General features: G+C 37.8%; 1 protein-coding gene across 1 annotated transcript in view; it reads right to left on the reverse strand.

Annotated features, from left to right (window-relative positions):
- Window positions 1-5,361: 5,361 nt before the first annotated feature.
- SRBD1 (S1 RNA binding domain 1) overlaps window positions 5,362-25,226 on the reverse strand; it is a 164,826-nt gene continuing 144,961 nt past the window's right edge. Inside the window, exons 19-21 of the mRNA XM_081315106.1 lie at window positions 24,492-24,644; window positions 10,707-10,891; window positions 5,362-7,026 (exon numbers count right to left, since the gene is read on the reverse strand). Coding sequence (XP_081171232.1) covers window positions 6,737-7,026; window positions 10,707-10,891; window positions 24,492-24,644 — 628 coding nt within the window. The 3' untranslated portion in view covers window positions 5,362-6,736. The remainder of the gene's footprint in view (window positions 7,027-10,706; window positions 10,892-24,491; window positions 24,645-25,226) is intronic.

Consider the following 25,226-nt stretch of genomic DNA (forward strand, 5'->3'; position numbering starts at 1 on the left):
GAATGAAGGCTACTGCTAAGCTTGTAAGCCGCCCTGAGTCTTCGGAGAAGGGCGGGATATAAATGGAATTAAAATAAAATAAATAAATAAATAAAAATAACAGATTTAAGAGCGGTTATCATTAGTTATCCTTAGATAAAAAATAATTCCATCATCCAAAACTTTGTTATACTGTATTTAACAAAGAGATGCTTTGGGATTAAAAAAAAAGACTGACTACATTTGATTGTGTATCTCCATGGCATTAAAACAAAATTTCAACAGTGAATGAAAAATAAAGGTTCCCTAAACGTCTGCTGGCTATATCTATACATTTTCCTTGATAGCACTCTATTACCTTCTTTTTAGACTTTTTTTCAACTTCCCAGCTTAAAAAAGGCAAGGCATTGGGAGCTGAAAGTTACAGACTGTTTAAGCAGGTTGCTAAGCAACCTGTTCACACTTGGCCCTTCTTACCCTCCCACTTTTAAATTAGCCTGTATGGATCACATTTCCTTTGATTTGAGCCATCTGAAGGCCTGTCACTGCGATGCATTCTGCTGCTCTGCAACCTGACTGCCTGAGAATTTGGCCCTCCGGAACAGTTTCCTTTAGATTTTTTTTTTGTGTGCAAAAAAAGGTGCCGGAACACCGTTCTGAGCGTTCTATGGGGAAAAAAGCCCTGGATATATCACATATAATTGAAGATTGTAATTAGTTGCATGTGCACGTTCAGCAAGTGTGATGTATTTGTGCTGGCACTTCTAGGCCTCTTTCCAACCACATCCAGAAAAATTTGTAACAAACATTGGAATTCTTAAGGCCATGTTTGGTATTTCCCAGCAATCTGTTACTGGAAGGAAAAAGCAATCCCTGCTGCGTTACTGATCCCAGAGAAGCATTTGCATGTATCCTTAGGGTGCCATAGTTATGGATGAGAAATATTGGTTGCAAAGTTGGCATTTCTGGATGTAATACAGATATTTTGGACTTATTTTTGTTTCTTTGCAAGTTTGATATTTTTAAAAAGGCATATGCTACTGACTACACTTATGCACATATGTAACATCTTTTGCTAGGATACATGACTACTGCTTGTCCAGAATGTGAAAAGTGAAAGATTGTGAATAAACAAAATTTTAATGTACAGATAATACCACCAGAAATTATTTTAGCCTTTTTAATAAATGTTGTTATTGATGTTAAGCTCACCATGGAAAACATCATATATTGTTATGTATAAAAGGTAAAGGTAAAGGTTCCCCCGCACATGCATGCTAGTCGTTTCCGACTCTAGGGGCCGGTGCTCATCTCCGTTTCAAAGCCGAAGAGCCAGCGCTTGTCCGAGGACGTCTCCGTGGTCATGTGGCCGGCATGACTAGACGCCAAAGGTGCACGGAACGCTGTTACCTTCCCACCGCAGTGGTCCCTATTTTCCTACTTGCATTTTTACGTGCTTTCGAACTGCTAGGTTGGCAGAAGCTGGGACGAGTAACAGGCGCTCACTCTGTTACGCGGCACTCGGGATTCAACCCGCCAAACTGCCGACCTTCCGATCGACAAGCTCAGCGTCCTAACCCACTGAGCCACCGCGTCCCTCATTGTTATGTATATACTGGGTTAATTATTTAAAGACTGAAGTGCAACATAACTAGATTCTAAATAATCTATTTTTCAAAACACACAACAGTCCAAACAGTAAAAGTAAAGTCCAAATTAAAAATATTTCATTCTTAAGAATTGTTTAATTTAAAGTGGTTTAGTTGTAATAGATGGTTAGATTCAAAATAGTTTTCAAGAGTATGTAGAAAAGATACTATTTTTTTTCTAGGATCAGCTAAATTGGACATATTATACTGAGAAAAATGTTTCTCAATTCTTTCTGTTACCTTTATTGATTTCATTGCAGAAATGTTAACATAGGAAATAGATTATTTTGTTATCTAATTTTACCTTCCAAAAGACAGAAGCAGATGAAAAATGTGAAGTTCTTTCCTGTTGGCTTTTTTGAATTAGCTGTTTTAGATTCTAAAAGTTTAGTTCCTAAAGAAGTAACCCTGTAAATAATTTTAATGTCCTCCTTTAGTGCAGGCTCTTTTATGACTCAAGGACTTCAACTCCCAGAATTCCTGAGCCAGCATGGCTCAGCTTGGAAACCTTTCCCTTTCCCCTCAGCATGGCTGGCTCAGGATTTCTGGGAGTTGAAGTCCACGAGTCATAAAAAAGGGCCAAGATTGCCTAGCCCTGCAATAGGCTTTCAGAGGGAGGTATTTTTTTGCAAAAAAAAAAAAAAAGGTGCCAGAACGCCGTTCTGAGTGTTCTATTAGAAAAAAAGCCCTGACAAAACTTAAAATAAATAAGACATCTAGATAAAGCCTCCAATACATTTTTTCATGTTTTTATGCTAATTTTTCAGTGCCTGGTATAAATTACAAAGAGTTTAGATATCTTTTTAAAAAGCAAATTGCATTCTCAGCTGCAGCTTTTCATGAATTATGAAAATGAAGGGCTAGCAAAATGATTATTTTATTCATCTTGAATGCCGTAAGTTTTTAATGCAATTTTACTCTCATGACCTCAAATTTAATCTATATAGCTGATCCCTAAAATATATGTAAATGGTATGAAAAATAAATTATTCCCATTTTCCTCTGGAAAAGATAATTTTGCCAGCCATCCCACTCATTTAGAAGTTCACTTCCTTAAGATAAAGCTCTTTAAAATCAGCTATGTATTATTGAAATTCAACTTATTCTATCTTACTTTTGTCATAGATAGGTGCACATGCTATGTGCTAAAGGATTTAATGAGTTTCTAATAATGAATGGATAATTGATAACTTTGCTACATCTTATATGATAAGGTAGATTATCTGGTTGCATATGGAAGAAATGCTTAGTCTTGATTAGCAAGATGTAAAATACAGTATAATGCTAAGTCACAGTAGATGGGTTTATACGTTAAGGCAGAGTCATAAACAAATAAACCACTATGGTTGAGTGAAAGATATTAATCAATTCTCAAGTAAAATTAGGACTGGCCCCGGTATAATACTGATCCACAATTTATGCAAACCATATTTTGTGTTGTTGTTAGTTGCGAAGTCGTGTCCGACCCATCGCGACCCTATGGACAATGTTCCTCCAGGCCTTCCTGTCCTCTACCATCTTCTGGAGTCCATTTAAGCTCACGCCTACTGCTTCAGTGACTCCATCCAGCCACATCATTCTCTGTCGTCCCCTTCTTCTATTGCCCTCAATCTTTCCCAGCATTAGGCTCTTCTCCAGTGAGTCCTTCCTTCTCATTAGGTGGCCAAAGTATTTGAGTTTTAGCTTCAGGATCTGGCCTTCTAAAGAGCAGTCAGGGTTGTAAGCCCGCATAAAATTATGCCTCACAATATGGTTTGCAGTCAAGTAGCTTGATATATACATAATGAATATATATTGAGGGAAGCTGGATTGGAAAAATATGAGTGTGGTTTTAAAACTGTTGAAAGACACATCAATCATGCACTATGCTGATGACACTACTTGCATAGCTGAAAATGCAACTGAAATAGGTAAAATGAGGACCCAGATTGTTGGGGGCAATTAAGCTGACTTTGTAATAATGCCGCTTGGGGGTGTGTGAAAGCCCTAATAAGCAGGCATATACATAGAATGAAGGCTACTGCTAAGCTTGTAAGCCGCCCTGAGTCTTCGGAGAAGGGCGGGATATAAATGGAATTAAAATAAAAATAAAAATAAATAAATAAATAAAATAAATATTAGGAACACCAAACTAATAAAAGGTACAACCACCCTCAAAACTGACAATTTAATTTAGATGCTACCTGACTAATCTAATTTAATTTAGATGCTACCTGACTTCTTATCAACTCTGGGTAGCTAACAGCATAAAACAAAATAACAAATATACAATAAAAACAAAGAAAACATATAACATCAAAAATTCCAGTCAGCAATAATAGATCATACAGCCCACAAGGGGCTCCACTGGAGAGTGTCCAATGATGGTCCCTTAAGAAAGGGTGACAACTATATCCTCTCCCACACTGAAACATTCACCATTATCTGGATACAACTACCAGTCACTCCTGGGAAAATTTGATCAGTCAGGAGGAACAGGGATCTACAACAAAGGAGAATGAATTCATAGCATCCAGGATCTTGTCCATTTCTTCATGGCTGATAGGTTTGAATTCTCCCTAGATAACAGGCCACATAAGCTTCAAGCAACTTCAAACTTCAACTGTGCAGTGGATTCCAACTCTAAAATGAATCTGAGTGAGTTTACCCAACAGATGACTACAGAATGGTCCTTATAGAGGCCCTACATATACTTCCACAGCCCCTCCTTACCAAAGGATTGGGTACACTGAAAAAGCCACCCAATGGCTCTCTCTGGATACAAAAAGGATTGAGAAATAGAAAAAAAATCACTGCCCTTACTGCTTCCACACAAGCACTACTCAGGAAACAAAAAGGTATGTGAAGTATTTACCTCTGCAGCCTTAATAAAATCTCTAGTATAGTGTCTCCAGTTAGCCATAATATTGGAAAAATGACATATGGTAACAACACAAACTCTATCTTTAGGTATTTGATCATGATATCTGATGCCAGTATGTTTGAAATATATTTAATAATTTGTAAGCTGCCCATAATCAATCAATCATTCCTGTTTATAATTTTTACTAAAAAATTTAAACAGACACAGAAGATAGAAACTAAAACTAATAAAAGGAAGAAAAAATAAAGCAAAAAGTGCAAGAAAAAGGAAAAAACTGAAGTAAAATAGAAAGGAAAGGAAAAAAATACATTTTTTATGCTGCCTATCTCATCGATATAGCGACTCTGGGCAGCTATTTTTCACAGCAATTATAAGGTACAAATATATTTTAATCTCTTTTAAGTACGACTCTTCTTTCTATAGCTTGTCTAATCATCAAAACCATAAATCACATTTTTTTCATTTTTACACACAAAGTCCATAAGAGGCTTCCAGTCACAAATAAGTGTAAATGTCTTCTCTGATCAAAGAAGTCAATTTATCCATTTCAGCAACATTTGTCAATTTTACCATCATTCCTCCAATATAGTATAGTCTCAAATATTTCCATTTGTGGGCATAAATAATCTTATCACAGTAATAATTTCCTCCTCCTCCTCTTTTCTTCTTCTTCTCCTCCTCCTCCTCCTCCTTCTTCATCACCTGCCTCCTGCACATGTCTAAGGGTATTTAGTCTCCATTATATTAATCATAAATGAGGAATGTGAAATATGCGTAAACAATAAAAACAAACAGTGTTGGTAAAACTGTTCCCACAGCAGAGTTCACAAAGTAGTTATCTAACAAAACTACTAAAAATGTTTGCACAAAGGTAACTATGTGCTGATTTCCAATAATAATTAAGACAAAAAGACTCAGGCAAATGTATTTTTTTTAATAAACATGTTTTTCAAGGAAACATTGGTCAATTTTTTTTAAATGAAAATGCTGTTTATCAAAATTACAATGTATTGTGTAACTCAATACATATATTTAAAAAAAATCTGCACCTGCTGTAAACAGGTTTTTCCAGGTTGATATAACACTCCCTGCAATTTGGGATCTAAACAAACTTGATTTCTATTATTGCTATTCCCTTTTAAAAAGAATCAGATAGCAAAAATAAAATAAACATAAATAGAAACTTTTTAAAGAAACATTTTTAGGAACAGATTCATAGAACCACTACTGAGGTGAGGCTGCAAAGGAAAGGACAGATTCTCTCTGTAAAAAAAAAACAGCCAATAATTACATGGAAGCTAATAAAATTTTACACATAATGTAATGCTGGAGTTAATTGCTCAAGTTACCCTTGAAATTTAAACAATTTTATATAAAAAAAACCTGGGTCAGGCCTGCATTATTTCACATTATGGTAATGGAATAAGGTGGTTGAATATTCCTTCATGCAGACAAAATCCTTCCTCATACAAAATTAAGCTGATATGGAAAGAGTAAGAAACTATTTTTTTCTGATATCCTTATATGCAGGGAATGTTTTATACAGGCCAGGCACAAGTTTACCCTAGAGAGATTTCTGATCAAGGATTTTTTCTGATATGATTTTTCCCATTAATAGGAATGAAAGATTGTGGAAGGGAAAATGGTCAAAGACATGAACTATCACAACCAAATTGTTAACTACAATTGGAGATACAATGTTCCATAATACTCACAACATTTGAATTTTTTTTTACCTTTTTTAAAGTTAAACTTGAAATATACAACTATGGTAATGGGAGTTAAAACAAGCACCTAGAAATCAAGTACACATTTGATAAGATATTGTAGGTTAAAACTTGACATTTTGATTAGTGGGATTTAGTCATTTCCTTTGCTTCAGGAATGATGGCTTGTTTCAGGCACTTATTACATGTTTCACAAATGCCTATGAAAGTATTCTATCTTTTAGTGGGTTTCATGGAAGCCAAGGGCTGGATGTAAGAAATAATTGACTTTTACAACAGTTTTAAAGAACCACTACAAGTAATTATAGCTAAGTTAACAGCCTTTGGACTCTACAGTAATTCATACAACTATAATAAGTTTGCTTTTTTGTCAATAGCCAACATGCTCTTTTAGTTGTAATTTGAATGAAGATTCTAACTTGTTCCTCCTTTTTCTACTACATTCTCTCTCTACTACATTCTCTACTATTTAATGGTTGAAATAGTAGCCCTTACTATGAAAAATGTCTACAAATTGCTCACAATACACGTATCAACTCTAAAGTTATTCTGGAATGTGGAAGATCAATTTTATGCACTCTGACTTCAACTTTTTCTCCTGGACCAAGACTGAGGCTTCTTCTTTTCTTTGCTTTTGAAAGTTTGTCTTCTGTTATGCTACGAATTGGAATGAGTCCTGCTTTACCCACTCCAATGTCAACAAAAACTCCAAAGAGAGTAGCATTTTCAACTCTTCCTGTGAGAATACTTCCAACTCTTAAATCTTCAGGATAAACAATGCTTTTTTTGAAATCAGGCTGATCAAAATCTGTATGAAAGGAAAAATCAAAATAAAAACACAAAGATGATTTTAAAGTAAAACTTTGGAAAGAGAACTTTCTAAATTCCAGTTTAGGCAATCTACAGATGACCTCAGTTTTATTTTTCAGATTCAGAATTTCCATTATAGATTTGTTTGGATTCCCACAAATGAAAAGCATCATGAACTGATGGTTATAATGCTATATAGAATGAAACATAACCATTAATTTCCAATGTACAGTAGCTGGGTAGATTCTGAGGGATAATTTTATTTCATGCTAGATGGCACTAAGACTATGAGAGCATAAGTGGTATGTCAGATCAGCACTCTTGTCACACAGTGACCAAATGTATTTTTATGAGTATCAGCCTGCCCATTGAGATCACTTGTTGCAACAGCAAAGCGGAAAAGCCTTGCTTAATGATCCGCACCCCCACTCTGCTTTCCCTGATGCATTCATTAAATGAATGTGAGGACTGTTAAACAAAGTACAGGGTGCCTCTGGCCTGGGGAGCAATTCATTGCATAATTAAAAATTCTGCTGTATAACCATATATTGCTACCATCTATTACTTCTATTATTTCTTTTCACTAGTGCTGGCAGCTGAAAAATAATGTCCGTCTAACCATCTTTTCAAATGTAAACCTTTTATTTTGCAAGTCACAGCTGGTTCTGAAAGAGTCAAGGTCAGTCGAACTGTATTATCTGTTGGCAACGATCTGAAATTTATTGGGATTAATTTCACCTTATAAGGGAGATGGGGGAGAATAAAAATTTAATAAATAAATAAAACCCACAATAGTGTTGACATAACACTCTCACCCCCAGATTAATTTAATCCCAGCCCTTTTGAAAGGCATTCAAGACTTGTCCCCCCCACAGATACTGGGTCTGAGAGTGATATGAATAAGATCTATAAGTAACAGGTAGCCAAGGTCTTTTACAGATTTCTCCCGAAGCATTCTTGTGTTTATTAGTGGTTGGGGACAAGAGAAGAAATATAGTTATAATTGCAGGATTAGATTAAGCCAACCATTCCCTAGCCCATATCCTCCAGATATATTAGACTATAATTCCCACCACTTCCAAACCAGCACTGTCAATTGTTATATCAGGCTGGCCAAATATGGGGGTTGTAATGTGATACATCTACAAGTCACCAGGGTTGGTGGACTGGCTCATAAATTAGCATGACAAATGTAAACTAGAGTGAAACTAAGATATATATCCCCTGGCTTCTCTGCTGCAAGTTCAAAAACTTTTGCTTCCACGTTTCATTAACAATGTCAATTGAACTGCAATTAATATGAAATATAGATTGTTTAAACAAGTCAGTTTTATAACCTATAGATTGATGTTCATTTGTTTCAAACAATAGTTGAATGGTACTGCAATGGGTTCTAAAAAAATAAAAGAAAAAATTCCATACTCCTTGCTGCTGTGCTAGAAAAAAAGCCATTGAAATATGAGCTTTACTCCTCTTGTGAATTCTCCCATTCTGATAGGGTTCCTGCCACTGTTTTAAAATATATATATTTAGTTAGCCATAGCCTATTCAATGCCGGAATTATTCTTATTTCAATTGCTGAGTTTCTATGAAGTGTCACAGTTCAAAGAAATCTATTTGTATGACTTCCTATGGCAACTGTTACTGCCATAATCTATGTTGGAGTTGAGAGCAATATTGCAAAAACCTGTTCGGAGTCTACAGCTGCTCCTAATTTCAGGGCAATTTAATTAAAGGTATGGTCCAGTTCACTGCATCCTATTGTCAATGTTAATCTGATCCTGAAAGCTCTTTGAGTCTATTAAAAGCAGTCAACACTTCACTAGGGATGTTTGAGGAATTTGGATATGAACTGACCTGAAAGAATGTTTGAGATCCACTGGCTGCCAAAATTACTAAACATTTCAGTAGTTAAATAATAGTGTACCAAAGCATGCTTTAAGATACGTATTTAGAAAGAAAATATAATTCATATATAATATGAATATATTATAAGTTCATGTTCATGAGGTATTTTAGAAATATATATTTAAATGTCATACGGTTATGAGTAATAAGCTATGATATGAGCTGTAAATAAATGGATTTAACTATTATCAGTTAGATCAGGGGTCTGCAACCTTGAGAACTTTAAGACTTGTGGACTTCAGCTCCCAGAATTCCTCAGCCAGCATAGCTGAAGTCCACAAGTCTTAAAGTTGTCAAGGTTGCAGATCCCTGAATTAGATAATTGCAGTACATGAGGTTGCCTTTGAAAACAGTATGGAAACTACAATGAATTCAAAGTACAGCATCAAAAATGCTGTCTGGGACTGGCTGCTTGAACAGTTTCTGCCTGCTCTTCCCCAACTATGTCAGTTGCCAATCTCTCTCCAGATGCAATCCAAGGAGCCACAATTGTTAGAATGCAGTATTGCAGGCTAACTCTGCCCACAGCCAACAGTTTGATCCTGACTAGCTCAAGGTTGACTCAGTCTTCCATCTTTCTGAAGTCAATAAAATGAGGACTTAGATTGTTGGGGGCAATGTGCTGACATTTGTAAATCATTCAGAGTGCTGCACACCACAATGGACTGGTATATAAATCTAAGTGCTATTGCTAAAGTTCTGGCTTTGACTTTTAAAGTCTTAAACAGCTAAGGACCAGGTTATCTGAAGTAATATCTTTTCCTATATGTAGCCATCTGGATTTTCAGTTTATCTAGTGATTTCCTTCACTAAAAGTCCCTTCGCTAAAGTAAGTGAGTGGCCCTTTACAAGGAGGAGAGCTTTTTCTGTGGTGCCATCCCATTTATGGAATTCCCTAACCTTATATTAAATATATTTCCCTAGAGAAGCTCAACCGGCACCGACATCAGCATCATTTTGATGACATATGAGGACATTTTCTATTTCCCCAGGCTTTTAAAATACCCTTTAATTCGTATTGTTTTAGTTTCTAAAACTGCTGCTGTCAACTTTATATGGTGTTTCTATTTTGTATTTTTATTCAATTGTATCATATATTTCTTTACTCAGAGTGTATTTTTAATGTGTTTTATTGTAAACTTTCCAGAGAACTTTAGCCATTGAATAATTAAAAATTAACATAAATATTTTAAAAAAATCAATAATATATGTTGCCTTAACTGTAGGTTGGACAGGAAAGCTATTTGATTCCAATAAATAAATATTGTGTGTGTATGTGTGTGTGTGTACATATATATATATCCTGGAAACCTATTGGTGAAAGCTATATAAATCACTTCTCACCAGCCTCACTGCATTTTCTGAAACAAATTTTACCATTCTTTTCACCATTTTACCATTATCAAAGTCTCTGACTTTAGAAAATTTTAGGGTAATGCCAGTTTAAAGAAATAAACATGGTTTGCAATAAATATCTAAGCCTAAAATAAGTTCTCCGGTTCATCTAACCTTTAGGACACGTGATTCTTAGAAAACAATGCTAGATTCATGTTTTTCATACTTCTCTGGTTTTGAAGTATCATAATTTAGAATAGAGATAAAATTTCTTAATGATAAAACTAATTTTTGTTACCTACCTCACAAAGCGGTCTAATACTTGTCTCCTCCCAAACAGCTTAATGTACATAACTGTCCAACTAAGATGTCACTAAAATGATAACAAAAACTGACATATCAAAGGTAAAAAAACAATATCTTCAAACCTCTTACCTTTCCGAATGTCAAAACTTTCTGGCTGAGTCAACCCTTCAATTATTATTTGCAGTGTTTCTTTTGTTGTATTCAATTTTTTTGTAATTCCATCCATCCCTTCTCTTTCAATTATTGAATTCACTTTCTGCTGCATTTTTGACTTTCCTATTTGGCAGTGACTTTCTCCAATAATTGTTAAAAACCTTTTATATAACATAGAAGCAGGATGAGAATAGAAAATATTATTACTTTTGAATTATTAGAGCACTCTAAAAAAATAAAGGAAGAAAAGTCTTTCAAGCCTACATTACATGGAGGAAAAGCTTAAATTGGCAGCACAAATAGACAGCAAAAAGAATATTTCTCCATCTCTCCATCTGCGTCTCATCATTTAGATAAGAACAGGTTTTAGCTGGAATAACTTTTCATGCATATACATACACACATACATTCAATTATGGCAGAGTTCCCCAAACTTTCTGGCTTTGCAAAGTGGTGGGGTGAGGGAGAGGACGCGTGCAGCTCCATTTGCTCAAGCAGCAGGCACGTGTGCATGCCGCTCGCTGAAATGGAGCATGTGTGAGTACACACACACGCTTGCCAGCTGCTCGTGCAAGTGGGGATGTGTGTGTGCCTGCCACTTCTGTGGCCCGGTTCCAAATGGCTCATGGCCGCGGCCTGGGAGTTGGGGACCCCTGAATTATGGTACTGGGAAGGTGAAAACTTTTCCAAAGTCCCCATCTAATAAATTTGGTTAGCATGCATAGTTTATGTTTAAGAAAGGGTATGATTAATTCAGTGGTTACTACTCATGAATTCTGCATATTAGCTAGAGTTACAAATAATGTTTTTAGTTATCAATTTTTGATGAGCAAAATCATGTCCTGTTTATGGCCATGTCTTAGCATGCTGTTGATGACTGTGGGAACAAAATGCTGGACAAGATAGGCCTTTTGCTGGTACATCAATGTGTTTCTTATGATCAATACACCTAAACCATCAGCATACATAATCTCATTATTGACAACAGTCCTATACTGACAATCATAAAGTCTGAGATTGCAGCAATGCATAATAATGTGGATATATAGTTCAGAGATCCCAAAGAACAATTTTGTACTGAATAATCCAGACTTCATAATTATGAGGGAGAAAGGAGAATGAAATATGTATCATGAGAGAATATAGAAGAGTTGCTTGCCACTGAAGGAATTGAAGGACTTCACTTAAGCAGATTCCTGACCAGCAAACAGCCGCAGGCAATGCTGACATTCGCTAAATAGTTTTTTTTTTATGAATCTGTATCAAATCTAAGCCACAAGAAAGTGTCATGATTTTACTGCCAGGAAAGCATTCCAAACTACAATTCTACTAGCTCATCACTGAGTTAGCACAGTTTTGCTCTCAGCAGCTTCTGACAATCTAGTACTATGAACAGCCAAATATTTTCTGGATGAACATATCAGAGATGATCAGCACATTCAATAGCAAAAAGGTGCTTTGCAGCTTTTATAGGGGAATGGTGTGAATTTAGCAGCTCTCTGAGGTTTGTTCAACTAGCTATACCCTTTTCTGGAATTACACACAGAAATCCTGAGTTATAGCTGCTTTAAAAAAAGTTACCAATATGTCTTACAATTGTATCTCTTTGTGCTCCAAATTTTCTTTTGGAATCAAATCAGAAGCACTGCACAATCCTACAAAACATACAAGTTTGCTATGTAAAATGAGCAGTTCAGGCACATGTTAACGTATGGATGCATCTTTTTTTTAATGAAATGAACCACAAATTGATACCCAGTTTGGTTTCTTTATTATTTGAACTTATATTTGACATAATATTAAGAGCTAGAAATCGCTATTGCTAGGCCAAATCATGCCCATTTTTTTAAAAAAAAATTTCTATGAAGGAATTATTTTTTACAGCTTTTTTGTGGGAGGCAAGGACATTTCCCTACTTTGTTGGAGGTGTTAGGAAAGGTAATAAGTACAACCTTGGTACTTCCGTGGGCAGTTGTGAGGACTGTCTTAATCTTCCTTCCTATCAGGTGCCTTCTGGGGTTTAGCAAGTGAACCTGCCCTGTCAACTGGTAAATCTCTGAAGAAAACCAAGAAGTCTTTGCAAGCTGATGGAAGCTTTTGTTCTCTTATGTTAGAGGAAGTAAGGCAGGTGCCCTCTTGTCCTCCCACAATGAATATTCAGAAGAAATCCTCCCCATTCAAAATTTGCCTTGCTTTCTTTAATCTCCCATCTTTCACAGAGGGAATTAAAAAGGAAATGAAAAAATCTAAAAACAGCTTTAGAAAATTTTTATTTTTTTTTATTTTATTTAGATTTATATACCGCCCTTTCCCGAAGGACTCAGGGCGGTTTACAGGGCATTTAAAAAACAGTCAATACAAACATTAAAACAAATTAAAAGAGATTAAATAGAACCCTGAAAAAATTAAAACCCAGTTAAAATTACAATTAAAAATATTCTCAGCCTGGGCCCGAGAGCTCGAAGAGCCAGGTCTTCAGGTCCCGGCGGAAAGAACGGAGGGTGGGGGCAGTCCTAAGCTCCGCAGGCAGCTGGTTCCACAGGGCAGGCGCACCCACTGAGAAGGCCCTACCCCTGGGTGTTACCCGCCGCCAATCTTTAACCGGCGGCACCCTGAGGAGACCCTCCCTGTGGGAGCGCACTGGACGAAGGGAACTTGATGCTGGCAGCAGGTGTTCCCTCAAATATCCCGGGCCCTCGCCATTTAGGGCTTTATAGGTCATCACCAGCACCTTGAATCTCACCCGAAGGGCAACTGGAAGCCAATGCAGCTCGCGGAGTAGAGGTGTTACATGGGAGTATCGGGAGACCCCCATCACGACTCGCGCGGCTGCATTCTGCACCAGTTGAAGCCTCCGGGTGGTCCTCAAGGGCAGCCCCATGTAGAGAGCGTTGCAGTAGTCTAAACGGGAGGTCACGAGCGCATGAGTGACTGTGCGTAGGGCATCTCAGTCCAGGTAGGGTCGGAACTGGCGCACCAGGCGAACCTGGGCAAAAGCCCCCCCTGGTCACAGCTCCTATATGGTCTTCAAAAGTGAGCTGCGAATCCAGGAGGACGCCCAAGTTGCGAGCCCTATCAACGGGGGGTAACACCTCACCCCCCATCGTTAGAGATGGAATAGTCTGGTTGACCCGAGATGCCGGTATGCACAGCCACTCAGTCTTGGCAGGATTGAGACGAAGCCTGTTTCTCCCCATCCAGACCCGGACCGCTTCCAGGCAACGGGACATCACGGCGAGGGCATCGCTGGGTTGGTTTGGGGTGGAGAAAAAGAGTTGGGTATCATCAGCGTACTGATGATACCCCACCCCAAAACCACGAATGATCTCGCCCAGCGGCTTCATATAGATGTTGAACAGGAGGGGCGAGAGAACCGACCCCTGAGGAACTCCACAAACAAGAGGCCTCGGGGCGGACCTCTGCCCTCCCGTCAACAACGACTGCGAGCGGCCAAGGAGATAGGAGGAGAACCACCGCAAAACAGTGCCTCCCACTCCCAACCCCCTGAGACACCGCAGTAGGATACCATGGTTGATGGTATCGAAAGCCGCTGAGAGGTCTAATAGGACTAGGACAGAGGAACAACCCCTGTCCCGAGCCCGCCAGAGATCATTCACCAGCGCGACTAATGCTGTCTCCGTGCTGTGCCCAAGCCTGAAACCCGATTGGTACGGGTCCAGATAATCAGTTTCATCCAGGAACAGAGGAAGCTGATGGGCCACCACACTCTCAACAACCTTCGCCAGAAAGCGGAGGTTGGAGACCGGACGATAGTTATTTAAAACAACCGGGACCAGGGCAGGCTTCTTGAGGAGGGGTCTCACCACCGCCTCCTTCAGGGAGGCGGGGAAGACACCCTCCTTCAAGGAAGCAGTTATTACTGCCTGGAACCAGCCTCGTGTCTCCTCCCGAGCCGCATAAACCAGCCAGGAGGGGCACGGGTCCAACAAACAGGTGGTGGAGCTCAGCCTCCTCATCATCCTGTCCACATCATCAGGGGAAACAGGATCGAACTCAGTCCAGATAACATGCTCAAGACCATCCGATTCCTCCATGTCAGACTCTGCCCAGTCAGAGTCCAAACAGGCCCGAATCTGAGCAATTTTGTCCGTCAGATGATGACTAAACTCCTCGGCCCGCCCCTGCAAGGGGTCCTCCCTCACCTCCTGGTTAAGAAGGGAGCGAGTCACCCTAAACAGGGCGGCCGGGCGATTATCTGCGGACGCGATAAGGGCAGAGAAGTAAATACCCACATAAAATGCACAATAATAAAAGCAAGATATGCCAGAAAACTAGGATTTTTTTTATGTTAATACTTAACGTTCCAGGAAGAAAATATAAGATTTCTGCAAGGATAGTATTTTGTACTAGTCAATAAAATTATATTACATACTGTATCACTGTATTGCTCTTGTGAAGCTCTTCCTCTGGGTCTTCTTACATTTAACTTTGGTGTATTAATAACTTGGATATTAGGAATATCTTGGTCTTTGTTTATTTAAATAACATATTTGCAGCTTTAATAGAAAATAATTCCTAGATGTTTCTAAAATGTACTTTAGATGCTTAGTCTAAATTTCTCTTTCAGCTTATCTTTGAGTAAACAGAAGATGCAACAATGCAACTAAGTAGGACAGGACTGGCGTTCATTTAGTTCTTAACTAACCACAAACCCCAAAGATTCTACTATGTTTATTCAAAAGGAAGAAAGACAGGTTAAATATGAGCACATTACATATTTCCATATAACTTCACATTTAGATACATTCCAAAATGGCAACAGGACACAAAATCCAATTAAAATGAACTGAATAGGTATGATTAAAGCAAAAGAAACCATCTGATTTATAAAATTAATTGAGCTCTCATCTTCCTACACGCTTTCTCAGTCATATGTAATAATCTCAGTACACTCATCCATCCTCCAACAGAAACAGTAAGAAGAAGAAAAAATGTGGGTAGGATAAGGGGTACCCATCATTAGAAAGGAAAAGGAACGGAAGGGATACTAATTAAGATGAAAAGTGACAAAGAAAAGGGCATGAATAGGAAAGGCAAGGCAAGAGAGAAACTATGGAAAGCTAATGCTGGGCTCAGCAAATATAAATAAATGGATGCAAAGTTTAATATCTTTTGATCATATATTATTTGATTGCTGAGGTGGATTGTAGGTAGCCTTAAAAACAAAAACAAAAAACACAAATAGCCTGCATTTATGACTTTTGCTGGTTTGTAAAGCAAAGGAAAGCTGAAATAAGACTGTAAGCATAGACATAGTTTCATAATCATAATCATAAGAGTAAAGTTGGAAGGGACCTTGCAGGCCATCTAGTCCAATCCCCTGCTCAGGTAGGAAACCCTATACCAGTGATGGCGAACCTTTTAGAGACCGAGTGCCCACTGGTTAATCGTTCTAACTGTCAGGAAGTTTCTTCTTAGTTCTAGGTTGCTTCTCTCCTTGATTAGTTTCCATCTGTTGCTTCTTGTCCTGCCTTTGGGTGCTTTGGAGAATAGCCTGACTCCCTCTTCTTTGTGGCAGCCCCTGAGATATTGGAACACTGCTATGTCACCCTTAGTCCTTCTCTTCATTAAACTAGACATACCCAATTCCAGCAGCCATTCCTTATGTTTTATCCTCCAGACTTATAATCATCTTTGTTGCTCTTCTCTGTACTCTTTCCAGAGTCTCAACAACTTTTTTTACATCGGGGTGACCAAAACTGGATGCAGTATTCCAAGTGTGGCCTTACCAAGGCATTGTAAAGTGGTATTAGTACTTCATGTGATCTTGATTCTATCCCTCTGTTAATGCAGCCTAGCAGTATGTTGGCTTTTTTGGCAGCTGAAGCAAACTACTGGCTCATATTGAAGTGATTGTCCACTAGGACTTCAAGATCCCTCTCACAGTTACTACTATTGAGCAAGGTACCGCCTATACTATACCTGTACATTTGGTTTTTCTTGCCTAAATGTAGAACCTTACTTTTTTCACCATTAAATTTCATTTTGTTAGATAGCGCCCAGTGTTCAAGTCTGTCCAGATCATCCTGTATCTTAAGCCTGTCTTCTGGAGTGTTGGCTATTCCTGCCAGCTTGGTGTTGTCTGCAAATTTGATGAGTTCCCCATCTATCCCCTCGTCCAAATCATTGATTAAGATGTTGAAGAGCACTGGGCACAGAACAGAGTCCTGGGGCACCTCACTACACTTCCCTCCATGTAGATGTGGTTCCACTGAGGACCACACGCTGAGTACGGCCGGTCTGCCAGCTACAAATCCATCTGGTGGTGATGCTGTCTAACCCACATTTTTCTATCTTATCAAGTAGTAGTTTGTGACCTACTTTATCAAATGCTTTACTGAAGTCCAAGTAAATTATATCCACAGCATTCTTCTGATCCACTAATTTTGTCACTTGGTCAAAGAATGCAATAAGATTTGTCTGGCATGATCTGTTTTTGACAAACTCATGTTGGCTTTTAGTAATGATTTTGTTTGCCTCTAGGTGCTCGCTGATTCGTTGTTTGATTATCTTTTCCAGAATCTTCCCAGGTATTGAGGTCAGGCTGATAGGTCTGTAATTTCCTGGATCCATTTTTTTCCCTTTTTCGAAGATGGGAACTACATCAGCTCTTTTCCAGTCCTCTGGTAGTTCCCCAGTGCTCCAGGATCTTTGAAAAATATAGTTCAGTGGTTCTGAGATCACATCTGGGTTGTAATCCATCTGGTCCTGGTGATTTGAACTCGTCTAGACTGGACAGGTGCTCACTTAACATTTTTTTGCCTATCTTAACTTGTCTTTCTATTCTGTTTTTTATGGCAATATTTTTGATAGGTTGGTCTGTTTCTTCCCTTTGTGTAAAGACAGATGCAAAAAACTAGTTTCACTGAGTGACCACTTCACCTAATGACGAAGTTGGCACTCCCAATTGTAGTTGCTATCAAGGACTACCTGTACTTTGAGCCTCAGAACTATATAAATTAAGAGTTAACAAATTTAATCTGTTTAACTGCTAGACTAATCAACTAAAACATTAAAATATTAACTGACATGGAGGGAGTAAATATTTTACTGAGTGACATATTTTATTAAGTTGTTTTGAGAACTAAGTCAATGTATATTTAAAATATGAGGCCATTTTATTTTGATGTAAAAATGTAAGAAAGTGATTTAAAAATGAACAATGCTCTTCTACTAAAGAGAAAGCAAAAATAACAAATTATAAAAACCATAATTATAAAGCATTTTTAGTTTTTCCTTTCAAATCCATGTGGTCATGATTGCTATTTTATTGCTGTAGTTCTATATTTTACTCAAAGCTTCCTGAAAAAATACATTTGAAGAGTGGAATGTAAAGAACAACACTGCAGTTCAAATTCCTGTTAGAAACTTTGACAGAGCTTTGGACAGATTTTTTAATGGTTAGCAAGCTATTTTTAAATAACTATTATTTAAAACATTTCATTGCCAATGTTAATCATTTTCCCCCAATACTGGTAAAATTCAGGCTTTCAGCCAATATATAATTTGCTTTGGTCATTTTGGTGGATAATAACAGAATGTAGATATTTTTGGGGCAAAGTTACATTCTATAAAGTTATATTGTAGCCCAGAGGTGTTAGTTCTATGATTGTCAAAGGTCACTAGATTTGCAGGTAGCAACAAAGAAAGGTTTCCAACGTCAGGTCTGTCATCTTTCCTTAGCTAACAATGTCTGCTTTGATTAGCTTAGTGTGGCGGCTCAGCGGTAAAAGATGCTGAGCTTGTCAGCTGACAGCCTAGGTTCGAGATCTGAGCACTGCACGAAGGAGTGAACTTCCGTTTCTTGGCCCAGCTCCTGCCCACATAGCAGGTCAAAAGCATGCAAATGCAAGCAGATAAATAGATACCACTTCACTGCACCTCAGCATATAGTCATGCTGGTCACATGACCCCAGAAATGCGTTTGGACAACACTGGCTCCCTTGGCTGAGAAATGGAGGTGAGCACTGCCCCCTAGAGTTGGACACGAACCAGGTTAAATCTTTACCTTTATTAGGTTAATGGCAAATTATATTTGATTTAAGAGCTCCTTCCTTGTTATGTGTTGGTAACTTTTCATGGAAAAATTCCAATTTATTGAAGTAAACTAAAATTGTTAGGGAAAATGCCCTGGTTGTTTCTAACCAATTTGCCCATTTAAGAAGAAGAATGAAAATTTGTGGAAAAATCCAACAGCCAAGCTCAGAATTTATAGTCAATCTTATAAATTTATATTCAAAGAAACAATTCCACTTCTTGTACACTTTTAGAGCAACATTTGATTTAGGGAAAACAGTCATTCCTATATCAACTGTGTTCTTAGTGAACTTCCTTCCTTCCTTCCTATTTCATGGCTCATTTTCACCCAAATAAATAGCCTTGGAGGGCATTTGGAAGAGAAATCAATATTAAAGACAAAACTCCATTTCAGCGGTAATGCATATTGACCTCCTCTATTTTTAAATGTCACTGCTAAGAACAAAGCAAATTCTTTTGGGTATAGAAAAACATCCAGTTACACCAAGGTCACAGAAAATGGAATAATGGTATAATATCATTATGCTACACAATGCTATGTGGAAGGAAGAACAACGCTGTAAGCAATTTCTCTCTGCCTTCATTTATTTTTTGTTGGGCAGAACAACTGGTATACTGAAGCCGATGTAAGAACACTAATTTGATATAAAATGCACACAAGCACAAAATTATACTATGCAGATATTTAAAGTTTATGAAAACATATGTTAAATGCTGAAATATAAATTAAAAGATCAGTGTTAGAAGTTAAATAGTAAACTCTTTTTATCATATACTCAACAAATATTCTAATTTTATTAATATTGATGATCCCACATGAAAATGCAATAATGGAGATAATATCTGGTATTCTTTCCCACCTTCCTATTTTGACATTCATAATTAAGTATATTGAAAAATTCATTGATGCATGTTGGAGGTTTTAGATACTTAGGCTGCAGTTCTACTTGCTATTATGCAGACGTAAGCCCTATTGAATCAAACAGAGCTAACTTTTCAATAGGTAGATATAGAAGTTAATTCTTAGGAATGTAACACTAGACACATAATACTGCTAGTGTTTATTTGAAGTAAGTTTTTAAAGGACTCCAACTTTGAAAATTTTACTTGAAAATGTCAATATTCTCATGCAAATACCAGCATTCATCACATTTTGGATAGTCACTGTAATCTGTACATTAGTATTTATTTTCATAATTCATGATGTTACCGCATTCTAGGTGAATTTGCTGAAACTTCAATAAAAAGAAATGCTAATTCATGTAACAATTTTTAAAGATAATGAATAGGTTTGAACATCAATTGGGATGAATGAAAATTATCATTTCCAGAAGTTTCTATAGTATACGTTAAAGATCTGCCAACAAATGAACCTGCTTGATACAGCAAATAGGCTAATTATTTGTGTAGACCAGGGGTCAGCAACCTGAAACAGTGAAAGAGCCACTCAGAACTGGTTCCCTCACAAAAGGAAAAACTGAGAGCCGCAAAAAAATGTGTGCGCATGCACGTACATGCGCGCATGTGCAGAACAGGGTTTGACTGAAGAGTGGAGCCAAGGCGAGATATGCACCTACCCTGCATATTTGAATTGATTGGTTGAACTTTTTTAGTCCCACTTTTTTTTTTTTTTGGACTGCACATGGCAGAAGACTGGGAGCCGCAGGAGATGGCTGAAAGAGCCGCATGTGGCTCCGGAGCCGCGGGTTGCATACTATTAGTGTTCCTAATATCTAGATAAATACTGACTGCTAAGAGGCTAGTTTAAGACATACTTTTGAAATTTCCTTAGTTTAAACAGTGTGATGGAACCTATTTCTAAAACTATGCAGAAAGGTACCACCGATCTATTCCAAAGAATAACTTACTAGCTACAAAAGAAAAAAAAAATACAAATTTCTTTGCTTATATCCCATACTATATGAGTGCATTTCTGCTTGGTCTCTAGTTAAGGTATAGAATGGAAGTCTTCCTACTTTTCCTCTGGCACGTATCTCAGCCTCCCAGAAAGGTATTTCTTGAGTGCCAGAGTGTCTCTGTAGGAGGCTTGGACTGCAGTTTTTGGACTGCAGTGAAAGAAGAGCAAATCTGATATAGGTAAAGGTGCTTTTCTGTCCAAGGATGAGTTATATCTGGCACTAACTGTACCTAGCCTTTTAGCTCTTTCCTTTAGATGTAGGAGGCAAGGTAGGCATATGGAAATAGGAAGGCGTGCTTTTGCAATCAACTGGATGTTGCCTATTACCATAATAAAAGGTGCCATCTTATTTCAATGTACTGATACCAAATAAATGTTACTATCTCTAGTTAGTCATGAAATAGAGAGGGATTCCCTTATTTTAACAATACTATTTTAAGTGGAAAAAATGTATCTGTGGCTGTTTTGTTGAAACTTCAGAAAGGAATTTTGTTGCTATTACTACTGTTTATATTGGACAGTTAATATGCGTATTGCCTTAGCCTTAAGAGGTAAAGTAAGATAGGCTGTATCCCAAGAAGTTTACAGTTTGTGATTCTTCAAACAGAATACAGCTGAATGAATGAACCTTTATTGTCAAAGTACAACCACGTATACATTAAGATTGGCTGAGCCTCCCTTCGTGCCCCCCCCCACAACTCACAGTGACAACAGACTCACAATCTTGTTACACCATGTGAGTTAATTGCACAATACACCGGCCTCGCAAGTCAATCATACATAAAATTATTTCCCGTTCAAGAGCCTGACAGCCCATGGATAAAAGCTGTTCTTCAGCCTGTTGGTACGGCTGGCTATACTCCTATATCTCCTACCCGATGGTAGGAGAGTAAAGAGATATCGACCAAGGTGTGAGTCGTCCCTGAGAATTTTCCTCACACTTCCAAGGCAGCGAGCCCTGGTGATGTCATCCAGTGGTGTCAGGGGACAGCCCACGATGTTTTGTGCTGTGCTCATCAGACCTTGGAGATCTTCTAATCCAACCCCTGCTCAAGCAGGAGACCCTATGCCATTTCAGAAAAGTGACTTTCTAGCCTCTTCTTAAAAACCTTCAGTGATAAAGCAGCCACAATTTCTGACAGCAAGCTGTTCCACTGGTTAATTGTCCTCACTGTTAGGACATTTCTCCTTAATTTGCTTCTCTGCTTGATTAATTTCGATCCATTGTTTCTTGTCCTGCCCTCTGGTTCCTTGGAGAATATGTTGACCCCCTCCTCTTTGTGGCAACCTCTCAAATACTGGTATACTGCTATCATGCCCCCCCTACTCCTTCTTTTCTCTAAACTACCCAAACCCAAATCCTGCAACCGTTCTTCATATGTTTTAGCCTCCAGGCCTTTAATCAGCTTAGTTGCTCTTCTTTGCACTTTTTCCCAACGTCTCAGCATCTTTTTTGTAATGTGGTGACCAAAACTGGATACAATATTCCAAGTATGGTCTTACACAGGCTTTATAAAGCAGCACTAATACCTCACGTGATTTTGATTCAAGACAAGAACGGCTAGAGAATAAAAGTAAGGAACTAGACATAAAAAAGCAAATAACATATATTATCACAGTGGTCCTAGAATATTCACAGTAAGACCCAGAACTGTGCAGTCTATTCTAGAATATGAAATGGAGAATATGGCTTTGACGCTACTCTTTAGGATAGTCTTTTCCAATCTCATGTTCTCCATGCAGACCATGGGAAAAGGTTGGGAGGGGAAGGAAAGGAATGGTATTAATGGTCTTTAAAGCCAAGTAATATTCAAAAAGACATATACCCAAATGTATATCATGCATATATCCCTTAAAATGTAAATGCTCTAAGTCCTCAGGAAATAAAACTGATAAACCAGATGTTGCAATCTGGTTTCATAATATTGTAATTTACTTATCAGCTTGTCTTAATGAGCATTAAACTTACCCTAATTTAAGCCACTGTCTTGAAAGGGTTTGTGGAGGGTTTTTTTTAAAAAAAAAATTAAAATATGATTAATTCAACAAGATTTCAGTTTAACTCAAACTTTTACTACATTTGCATTGAAAACAAAGGATAAAGGATCTTCTATAGTGCTGAGTTAGTGATAGTTAATTGTTACATCCATTATTATGTTAGATTGAATCTTTATAAGCTGAAAAGAATTAGAATTTTTGGGGGGGAGAGGGTTGTAATTTAGTAACTAAGCACATGCTGTTTGCCAGATGTCGTAAGTTGTAGTTGGCTATTTCTCTGGCTCCCACTTATTTGAGACATGTCAGAAACATGGTGGGTGTTGACAAGGAGATGCTTTGAGGATGCACACAAAAAACTGTTAAAGTCTCCCACCCCAAGCCTTTCTGACAGAGTTAAATGACACATCTATGACAATGTGTATGGAACAATTGTACGGCACATGTTATGTAATTGTAAGCATTCCTAATTAGAAGTCAAAATGACATGTGGTATTGAGTATTTCATCTAATATTAATTGATCAGAATATGCATGGGAAGGGAATTTACCTTAAATTCACTGCTGTAATTCTGATGAAAATATTTCTACTAAAATCATTAAGAGGAATTTGATATCAGTCAAAAATTCCCGTTTTACTCAAATACCTTTACTTCTGTGTAAACATTCTAAGGCTCCTGCACAAGGGACTAATCCATAATTAGTCCCTTGTGCAGCAATTGTTTCACTTTTGATGCTTAAATAAAGATTTTATTCACAAATAGTTATAGTTAAATATGAGCCAGCAGTGTGTTGCAGCTACCAAACAAGTCAACACAGTGCTAGGCTGCATTAACAAAGGGATAGAATCAAGATCACATGAAGTATTAATACCACTTTACAATGCCTTGGTACGGCCACACTTGAAATGCTGCATCCAGTTTTGGTCACCATGACGTAAAAAAGATTTTGAGACTCTAGAAAGAGTACAGAGAGGAGCCACAAAGATGACCAGAGGACTGGAGGCTAAAACATATAAAGAACAGTTGCTGGAATTGGGTATGTGTAGTTTAATGAAGAAAAGGAGGAGGAGTGACATGATAGCAGTGTTCCAATATCTCAGGGGTTGCCACAAAGAAGAGGGAGCCAAGCTATTCTCCAAAGCACCTGAAGGCAGGACAAGAAGGAATGGATGGAAACTAATCAAGGAGAGAAGCAACCTAGAACTAAGGAGAAACTTCCTGACAGTTAGAACAATTAACCAGTGGAACAACCTGCCTCCAGAAGCTGTGAATGCTCCAACACTGGAAGTTTTTAAGAAGAGACTGGACAGCCATTTGTCTGAAATGGTATAGGGATTCCTGCCTGAGCAGGGGGGTTGGACTAGATGACCTCCAAGGTCCCTTCCAACTGTATTATTATTGTTGTTATTGTTGTTGTTGTTGCTATTATTCTTCAAAGGATTTAATTATCTTAATTTTTAAAAAATCCATTTTGCTTTCAAAGTGACAGAAGACAAAAAGCTTGCTAAGTAGATGCAAATAATAATGACATCAGCAAGTATATCCAGAAGGTTTACTGAGTACTGGAGAGACCAAACTGTCCTACGTGAAAAACCAAATGAAAAACAGAATGGAGGTGTGGGAAGACAAAGCATTACATGGCCAATATATTAAACAACTAGCAGGGAAAGCAGATAATAACAAGACCTGGCAATGGCTGAGAGCAGAAAAAGAACAAGATCAAAGGGACCACTCTGGCTGAACAAGGCCAAGCTTTAAGGACAAATGCATACATTTTTTCATAGCTTACCTCATTGCAATATTATATGATTCAGGGTGGATACATGTTTCATCCAAAGGATTTGGCTGCTGAATGACATTTGCTGCAGCTTTGGTTTTCTTTTTCCCCCCTTTCTCGTTTGTGACTGCTTTATGACCCCCAGCTGCAAGCCCACTCTGTTGACTGAGATCCAAATCAAAAGAGAAAAGGATGTAGTTATCATTAAACTAGTTAACATCATATGTTTCTTTTCCGTTTCTCCCCAATGGGCAAAGCTACAAAACCTCAAACTCAATATACACATTGCTAACAAATGAACAATATAATTAGCTAATCCTAAAATTTCTGCATATTGTGCATAATATGTGCTCTAATTTAATTATTTGTATTTCTGTCAAGCTCCCTTGAAATTGAGCAATTTTTTTTTAAAAAAAACACCAGGTTCAATATTTCAGGTACAAAGAATAATGTAAATGTTCACCCCATAGCTTCACTCATGAAGCACAGAGCAATTGCAGAACGCATGGCTTGTAGTTTCAGGGCATCAGATTCAATTTTTGACAACCTCAAAAATCTTGAAATGACACTGCTGGTCTGTATGGCTAATACTAAATTAATAGACTATAGTTAGAACTGTTGTAAGATTGATTCATATGTTTCCTATAAACTGCTCAGACATCAAACTGAGAATCCCTCTGCTTTTTTCTTGATAACTGAGATCATTTTTCATTTTCCCTGCTTTTGTGTGGGTGAGTTTGTTGACTT

Source organism: Vipera berus (assembly GCF_964194415.1).
Source record: "Vipera berus genome assembly, chromosome: 1".
NCBI classification, from domain to species: domain Eukaryota; kingdom Metazoa; phylum Chordata; class Lepidosauria; order Squamata; family Viperidae; genus Vipera; species Vipera berus.